The sequence below is a fragment of the Aegilops tauschii genome, chromosome 3 (assembly GCF_002575655.3).
Source record: "Aegilops tauschii subsp. strangulata cultivar AL8/78 chromosome 3, Aet v6.0, whole genome shotgun sequence".
Taxonomy (NCBI): Eukaryota; Viridiplantae; Streptophyta; class Magnoliopsida; order Poales; family Poaceae; genus Aegilops; species Aegilops tauschii.
In genome coordinates this window covers 546,711,348-546,720,144 of record NC_053037.3, presented here as the reverse complement: position 1 = coordinate 546,720,144, position 8,797 = coordinate 546,711,348, and the positions used below count along the sequence as shown (strand labels likewise).

The 8,797-nt window shown below is 48.4% G+C and overlaps 1 protein-coding gene and 1 long non-coding RNA gene across 3 annotated transcripts; both read left to right on the top strand.

The window, feature by feature from the left end:
* The first annotated feature begins 363 nt into the window (after positions 1 to 363).
* Positions 364 to 2,591, top strand: LOC109774189 (L10-interacting MYB domain-containing protein). 2 transcript variants are annotated; one of them, XM_040404662.2, is made up of 4 exons: positions 364 to 662; positions 1,042 to 1,357; positions 1,445 to 1,989; positions 2,263 to 2,591. In XM_040404662.2, exons 2-4 carry the CDS (start codon positions 1,055 to 1,057, stop codon positions 2,372 to 2,374), a joined length of 960 nt encoding a protein of 319 aa, XP_040260596.1. In that variant the 5' UTR covers positions 364 to 662; positions 1,042 to 1,054; the 3' UTR covers positions 2,375 to 2,591. The 2 variants fall into 2 exon arrangements, with proteins under 2 accessions (XP_040260596.1, XP_020188491.2); XM_020332902.3 differs by lacking the exon at positions 2,263 to 2,591 and having other exon boundaries at positions 367 to 662; positions 1,445 to 2,171.
* Positions 2,592 to 2,646: 55 nt separating this feature from the next.
* LOC141042501 (uncharacterized) lies at positions 2,647 to 3,336 on the top strand. The gene is made up of 3 exons (XR_012205574.1): positions 2,647 to 2,671; positions 2,763 to 3,034; positions 3,111 to 3,336. It is a non-coding gene; the product is annotated as an uncharacterized lncRNA (long non-coding RNA).
* Positions 3,337 to 8,797: the final 5,461 nt, after the last annotated feature.

Sequence of the window (8,797 nt, the reverse complement as noted above, 5' to 3'; positions counted from 1 at the left end):
TTTGAGACTCTCGATTATAGATGCCCTTACCAGCAGCCGGTCAGCCGGACGGCTATAGACCGAACAGTCAGCAACAAATACTAAAAGAGAAAGCTGGGCATGTGAGAAAACCCGGGGTTAAGGGCCTGTTCTGGAACTCTCCCACTCTGAGCTTCCCAAACTCCACGTGAAAAACGAAGCAGAACGCATTAGCTCCGAGAAGCTGAAATAGCGATGCTGGGATGGGCCGTAGTGCATTTTTGCGGAGCGAGGAAAACCCAGCTTCACGAATCGACAGAATCTGGTGTTCCTTGTATTTACAGCGCTTTGCCACCGCCCAGGAAAACGATTGGCGCGCACACTCTCCTTGCACGGCTCGCGTACAGAACAGAGAAGCCCATACTCGAACCGTTCTCGCTCCTCTGCTCCCTCCTCGAACCCTCGCCGCCGCCAGTCGCGCCGCCAGACCCGCTGCCCCCGTCGCCGGCCGAATCCCCTCCTGCGCATACAGATCCGGCCACCCCGGCCTCTTTCCCGGCGGATCCCCTGCTCAGCGGCGCTCGTCCCGGCACCAGGTTGGAGCAGCGAGCCCTTGATAATGGCGAACTCAGCAGGTCGCCATTGACGCCGGAGCCAGGAGCAGCAGCAGCCCGGAGGCCGAGCCCCCTCGCCCAAACCACAAGGTGAGCTCCTATGTTAGACTTGGTGCCCCTGAACTGTTAATGAAAACTGAAATTTTGAGCTCCTATGTCAGACTTGGTGCCCCTGTACTGTTAATGGAAACTGAATTTTTGTGCAGTGTTGTATGTGTACTGCTAAGATATATACAGTATGAACTAGTGCCTGCCTAATTGGTTGAATGTAATTTTTGAAGTGTACTACTGGTAGCATATTAACAGTTTGAATTGTGTACGTAGTGCTAAGATATTAGCTGTACTGCTAAGATATTAGTTGCTTTGTGAAGTGTTGTTCAGATATGACATGATTTTGGCTTTGCAAAAAACTTCTGTTTACATATTATGCTAGTACATGTGAGGACCAATGTGACATGCATTTTCGTAGATAAGTGTCAAGCATGACTGCTGAATGGAGTGTTGAAAACACTCGGATTGTGTGCGAGTTGTTCGCCGAGCAAGTGGACGCTGGAAATAGGCCATGCAATTATTTGACCCCAAATGCATTTGATGAGGTGACAAGACAATTTAAGATGAGAACCGGGCTTGACTACACACATACCCAATTGAAAAACAAATGGGACAAGCTTAAAGCTGATTTCACCTTGTTCAAGAAACTCAAGTTTCGGGAGACCGGAGCCGGATGGGATTATGTGAACAACACCGTGTCACAAGATGATGAGTGGTGGAAGAAGGCTAAAATTGTGAGTTCTTTTGCTGTTATATCATGTATCTTAATTTAGCCATATCTCTTTATTTACTAATAATGTGTTTCACTTGTTGCATTACAGGATATTAAAGGTTGTGGTAAGTTCAAGAAGAAAGGAGTTGCTAATGAAGAAAAGTTGCGGGTTATTTTTGGAGATATCACAACTGATGGTACAAACCATTGGAATCCCTCTTCTGGCATACCTCCCCCCTCTAGTGCGGCAGTGAAAGAATCCATCAATGTTGACGAGATCGAGGACCTTGATCTGGATGATATGGAAGAACAAGCATCTCAGGCAACACCTACTTCATCTAAAGTGAGGCTTGGAATCATCATTCTAGAAAAGAACAAGAAACCCAAGACCGCACAAGTGATGTGTGAGCAAGTTACAAGGATTGGTGACATTGCCGAGGCTTCTCATTCGTCATTTCAGTCTTTCCTAAAGCAAGATGAGGCAAACTGTGTCACCTCGGTCATGGACGAAGTCATTGCTTGTGGTGCAACAGTTGATACGGATGAGTTCTTCATGGCTAGAGAGTTGTTTGTGAAGAGGGCGCAAAGGGAGATGTTTCTTTACATGCCTCTTGACTCTCGGAAGGGTTGGTTGCGTAGGAAATATGACTTGAAGTATGCGAAGTAGTTAGTTTATATTCCATCTATGTGTGATGGTCGATTATCCTTTGCTATCAAAACTATTTATGTCTTTTATGTTGAACCTACTTCTTAAAGTATGGGAACTACTTGATACCATTCCATCTATTTATGTAGGCTTTATGGAACCATCTTTTATGTCTATGTTGTTTAACCTAGTGTTTGTTATTTATCTATGCATTATGTCTATGTTGTTGATCCAATAGATGCTAACTTGTGTTTCATATGTTGGTGATTGTTTATATGCAGATGTCATCGGATAGTGAAAGTGATGATGACACTAATTATGAAAGAAAGAAAATTATGGTTTTACAATATCAACATGATATGGACATGCGTTGTTCAGGCGTGTCTTCCATAGTTGGTAAGTATTGTAAAAGTTGGGTCATGAAGGCCGAACCTAGGACATCTAGGTTGACTAGTTTTGAATGGTTGCAAGAGACTATTGGCACTCCCGGAGAGACATACACAATGTTGAGAATGAATGCACATGTGTTCTTTGATCTTCATGACAAGTTGGTGGCAGAGTATGGCCTCAAAGAAACATGCTTTGTTACCACTTATGAGTCTTTAGCTATGTTCTTATGGACCTTGGGGGGTTGTGAATCAAATAGGAGAACCCAAAACCGTTTCAAACATGGAGCAGATGCGGTCCATCGTAAGTTCCATGAGGTTCTACATTGTGTGATCAAGATGTCATCTCACTACATTAGGCCTCAAGACCCAAATTTTCACATTGTGCATGATAGGATTAAGCGTGACAAAAGGGCTTTTCCTCACCTCAAAGATTGCATTGGTGCAATAGATGGGACACATATTAGGGCTTCTATTCCGGAAGGACCTTCAAAAGTAAGGTACATTGGAAGAACGGGTGCAACAACTCAAAATGTGATGGCAGTATGCGACTTTGATATGCATTTCACCTATGCTTCAATTGGACAACCGGGTTCTATGCATGACACAAGTGTGCTATTCCATGCAATTGAAAATGACAAGGCCATATTCCCACATCCTCCCAAGGGTTAGTATATCTTTTTGTTGCAACTTATGTAACATATCCTCCAACTCACAATCATGTTTGTTGTTTCTTTGTGTAGGCAAATATTACCTTGTAGACGCCGGTTATCCTAACAGAGATGGCTATCTAGCACCCTACAAAGGAGAACGCTATCACGTCCCCGACTTCCAGAGAGGTGCGCCCCCAACTACTCCTGTAGAGAAGTTCAACCGGCTCCACTCTTCCAAGCGCAATACCATAGAGAGAACCTTTGGTGTATGGAAGATGAAATGGCAAATCTTGCTCAAGATGCCAAACTACTCGATTGCAACACAAAAGATGATTGTTGCGGCTACCATGACACTACACAACTACGTCCGCCTCCATGACAAAGAGGATCTCCACTTTCTTCGGTGTGAGAGGGATCCGGATTATGTTCCAACTATTCCTGATAGATACAAGAAGTATGCTATTCCTTCAAATGCATCGGATGCTTCAACAACGGCAGAAAGCGGTCCTAACATGGATTTGTTTAGGCATGAACTAGCTACAGCCATTGCTCTTAGTTGGTGAAGAAATCATGTTCATGACTTTCTATGCGTGACCATATTGATTTGCAAACTTATTGGCAAATGAAGCTTTTGTGGAATCAACAAGTTTTTCTGCTAAATTATGACTTATGTTAGCTCCGAAAATTTGGGATCTTTCGAATATTACATGATTGCTGTATATTTGTTGCTCCATGTACCAAACGGGCGATCTCTCTGTACATGTTCCTGTACAGCAAAAGTAGCTGCAGTAGCTACTGTATTAACAAGAACTTTGCATGCTATAAGCCCAAGGCACCACGTACAGCCCCGCCCAGCCATATGTGTATCCTTTTTTTTAACACGCCAAATGTGTGTATCACCACGTACAGCCTAGCTAGCCCAAGGCATGACAACTGTGAAAAAAAAACTCTGCTGCACATCTGGGCGGCCTCCAGCCAGCCCAATGGGGAGCCTAACAGGCTTTTTGCCTCCCAGCTGGGCTGCAGCGAAGGGAGAAGCCAGCGTCCCTCCAGAACGTTTTTTGATCACTGGGTGAAGTGAGGAGCTCGCTCCAGAAGCTGAAATCGTGGATTCGGTGGAGCTGGGAGAGTTCCAGAACAGGCCCTAAGTTCTGTACTTCTGTCGCATGCAAGAAGCACAAATAGATAATAGAGTTCGAAAGCAACATGACATGGTCAATGCTGCTTTTTTGGAAGGAGGATAACCACGGTCTCTGCATCAGGACGTGCATGCAGCTATATATTATTAAAAGAGTATAATTCAGCAGCCGAACACCATTGATCCGGAAAAAACAAGCGAAAAACAAATCTTGAGGCCATATACCTCGTGAGAGTAACTCCCCCAGATAACCAGTAACCCTATGATATAAGACACAACATAAACGAAAAATACACAACTCCTAGGCTACCCCTTCAAGAAGGAATCGCCACACGTGCGCCGATGATGGCGAGTCCATCACAAGGTTGAACTTCGGATTCTCATCCCCAAAGCAAAGTTTCAGTCCACCACCTTCAGTGAGGACACGACGCAGGCACGCGACGACATAGCCCGATTAGAGATCTTGTGTTTCCATTGGAGTGCATAAGCTCGTCGTTCAAGTTGTCTGTACCATCCGCCTTTATCCGTCTACCGACGCCTCGATAACTGAATACCTCCGGAGGAGACAACGGAAGACAAAGACGTCACAACAACAGGCTAAACTTGACACCTCCGCCAGAACCGACGTGCATCACCTGCCGGTAGCACATGACTTGACGTCTCCGTATAAGACGTCGTGCGCAGCATCCGCCGGTAGCACATCCACCGGTAGCTTCACCTGCCAACAACACACACTGCCAACAACTCCGAGAGAGGCTCATGTGTCACCTGTCGAGCCGCATCGAACTCGGTCTATTCATGGAGGGGGCGTCCCATACCGCCACCAGCCTTAGAAGGACGTCACCATCTCGAGATCCGGACTCCGAGTCGCCCACACGACCCCGGAGTCCGCCGTGGTTGATGAAGAGGGGCCGCCGCCCCAATTCCGGGCGCTACAGGGAGCCAGCCGCTGTCGTCGCCCATACAACGGCAACCGTCGCCGCGATCCCGAATCAAGCGTCGTCGACGCCGGAGGAAGCTCCGGCCGCCACACGTGTCCGGCGATGAGCCCGGACATGGGTTCCCAAGATCCGCCGCCACCGGCGCCACCACAAGGACCCACCACCTGGCCCGTCATCCCCACCATCGGCACCGCCAAGACCGGATCTAGGCTGGACGCCGCCACCGGCCACGCCTAGCCCCACCTCCATCTTCTAGCCACGTCCAGCCGACCGGCACGCCACGCCCAACCGATCCACCCGCGCCGCCGCCAGGATGCACCGTACCATGGATCCACAAGACGTCGTCGCTGAAGCCGTCGTCCCGCGCCGCCCGGCATCGTGCAAGGAGAAGGGGATCCCCGCCGCCGCCTACGCTGACCAGATCGGCAGCGCATGCCGGCGGCGGCGAGGGAGGGAGCTGGAGGCGGTGGACTAGGAGTGGCGGCTTGGGCTTGCCACCTCTGCTGCTAATAATCAATCTTTGCCACAGCTAAAGAAGATCTAATCCATGCTCCTTTTGTTAGGGGGGCACATTGTTATGGAGGCGATCAGGACAGTGTACAGGTTTCCTGGCAGTACCAGATGGCTGCCACTGTTCCCATTTTATGTTTTGGATGTATAGTACCGGTGCATGAGAGGAAAATGAGCTAGCTTAATCTAGGGGGAAAGCATTTCAAAAAGGGAACGGGTCCCTCGAGAGAGGGAGAAAGAAATTCTTCGTTCTGGGAGCTTAGGCCGTTTGCTGACTAATTAGTGTTGGATTATGGATGGGCTTAGGCTCATATAAGACACTAATCCCTGGTTAATCTTGAGGCCCATGTATGAGATGGCAGCTGGTGGGAAGTTTAGTCCCACCTTGCTAGTTGAGGAGAGTTGAGACCCCTTTATAAGGGCTGCTCTACCACTTGCCATTGGGAGCTTGGGAAGAGGAGTGGTACACGCGCGCTCCTCTTCCTCCGCTGCCCGCCTCGCCTCGCCACGCCTCGCCTCGCCTCGTCACGATGCGCGCGCGCCGCGGGTTGCGGGAATGAGCCGAGCCGAAGCTTATTTTTGCCGCTCAGGAACGAATTAATTAATCAGGGATTAATTAACGAGTCGCTAACATGTGGGCCACTGTCCAAGACGTTGGACTGTGGGCTGACTTGCGTTGCCGGGATTCGTCGACTCCCTTGCCGGGGGTGCGACCCTTGCCGGGACCCGCGTTGCCAGGATTCTTCGACTCCCTTGCCGGGAGTGCGACCCTTGCCGGGAACAACGACTCCCTTGCCGGGAGTGGGCCGACTCGGTCGTGGGCCTCAGCAAGGCCCACGACTTTCTTCCTTACGGACTATATAAGAAGGCTCTGGCCAGTGAAGTAACCTAGTTCAGTTCACTCACTCCCTCTCGCGTGACCTAGCCGTCATCTACTGTTTCTCACTCTGTGCTGCCTCCGGCGATCCCATACCGACGACCGCGTGCACGGCTGGTCGGGAGAGCAGGTGCCTCTGGAACCCTGTCGTTCGAGATCCTGCCCGGGAGAATGGCAATAAGGTTTTTGGGGAGCGTCTCAACACGACTGCTCCCGATCCGTCCCCAACTCCATTCGCCTCTGCTTCCACTACTTCCTCTGCATCGACACCATGGCCGACGACGCCGCCGCTAAGAAGAAGGCCACGGACGACGCCGAGGCTGCTGCTGCCGCCGCCGCGTTGGCCTGGCCAACCGGAGGGTATGATCTGTTCATCCCTCGTTTACTCGTACTTATGCTAGCCGTATATGTGCTTCTCATAGAAGGTTCGATTCTATGTTCTGTACGTGCTAGTATGCTGAGGTATTGCTATGAGATGCATACCTTTTATGCCATGCTTACTGGTTACTCGTGGATAAGTCTAATCGGAAAAGTGCTAATATTTCCAACAATCCAAAAACCTTATTTTAGGCACTTTTCGATTCAAGGCTTTGCTGCTACTCTGAAACCGGAAAAGTTTACCGGGACACATTTTAAGCGTTGGCAGACTAGGACCACCTTGTGGCTCACAGCGATGAACGTGTTCTGGGTTGGTGGTGTGTTCCTCACAGAAACGATTGCTCCTGAACAGGAGAAGGCGTTTAGGGAGGCAACCACAATCTTTCTGGGAGCAGTTCTGAGTGTGATTGGAGACAAGTTGGTTGACGCCTATATTCATATGGGGGTTTCCAAAAACTTGTGGGATGCGCTCGAAGTCAAATTCGGCGCAACTGATGCTGGCAGTGAGCTGTATGCCATGGAGCAGTTCCATGATTACAGGATGGTTGATAACCGTTCTGTATTGGACCAGGCTCATGAGATACAGTGCATTGCTAAGGAGCTGGAGCTCCTGAAGTGTGAGTTACCGGACAAGTTTGTCGCGGGTTGCATTATTGCAAAACTCCCTCCTAGTTGGAGGAACTTTGCTACTTCTCTCAAGCACTTGAGACGTGAATTCTCTGTTGAGGATGTCATCGGTCATCTCAGTGTTGAGCAGAACTCGAGAGCAAAGGACTCACACGTGAAAGGGGCAGAGGGTTCTTCTAGCGCCAATGTGGTGCAGAAGAACTTCCACAAGTTCAAGGGAAAGAACTCTGTCCAGCAGAATACTACCTTTAAGAAGAAGGGTAAGAAGAAAGACAAAAAGAGAGATGGCTGCTTTACTTGTGGTTCAGATGAACATTGGGCAAACAAGTACAAGAAGCCAGCACAGGACTCCAAGTCAGTGAATGTCACTCTGAGCAACAATGATGCGGCATCTGGGTATGGTAATCTGTTTACCATACTTTCAGTTTGTCAGTCCACCGATTGGTGAGTTGACACTGGGGCCAATATTCATGTGTGTGCTGATGTGTCTTTGTTTTCTTCCTACCAGGTCGCACGAGATTGTTCCGTCCTGATGGGGAATGGCTCGCATGCTTCTGTTCATGGTGTTGGCACGGTAGATCTGAAGTTTACTTCGGAAAAGCTCGTGCAACTGAAGAACGTGCAGCATGTCCCCGCCATAAAGAAGAATCTCGTTAGTGGCTCCCTTCTATGTAAAGAAGGGTTTAAGTTAGTATTTGAGTCTAACAAAGTAGTCGTATCTCGGTATGGACTATTTGTTGGAAAAGGATATGATTGTGGTGGTTTGTTTCGCCTTTCCCTGGAGGATTTCTGTAATAAAGTCGTGAACCAAATTCATTCTAATGTGAACGAATATGAGGTTTGGCATGCACGTCTTTGTCACATAAATTTCGGTTGTATGACGCGGCTAGCTAAGATGGATTTACTCCCGAGTTTCACTTTAGCCAAAGGCTCTAAGTGACATGCGTGTGTGCAAGCTAAGCAACCTCGTAAGCCTCACAAGCCTGCGAAGGAGAGACACTTGGCACCATTAGAGCTCATACATTCAGATCTCTGTGAGATGAATGGCGTGTTGACTAAAGGTGGAAAGAAATACTTCATGACTCTGATTGATGATTCCACTAGATTCTGCTATGTGTATTTATTAAATACTAAGGATGAGGCTCTACACTACTTTAAAGTCTATAAGGCTGAAGTTGAGAACCAACTTGAGAAGAAAATAAAGCGAGTCCGGTTTGATCGTGGTGGAGAGTACTTTTCTAATGAGTTTGATTTATCCTGTGCGGAACATGGTATTATTCATGAGAGGACGCCTCCCTACTCACCC

What these genes read in the sequence shown, in the direction of transcription:
- LOC109774189 (XM_040404662.2), top strand. Translation starts at nt 1,055, where the DNA reads ATGACTGCTGAATGGAGTGTTGAAAACACTCGGATTGTGTGCGAGTTG. An exon ending in GGTGGAAGAAGGCTAAAATT is followed by an intron (nt 1,358 to 1,444) that starts GTGAGTTCTTTT and finishes GTTGCATTACAG; the next exon opens with GATATTAAAGGTTGTGGTAA. An exon ending in CGTAGGAAATATGACTTGAA is followed by an intron (nt 1,990 to 2,262) that starts GTATGCGAAGTA and finishes GTTTATATGCAG; the next exon opens with ATGTCATCGGATAGTGAAAG.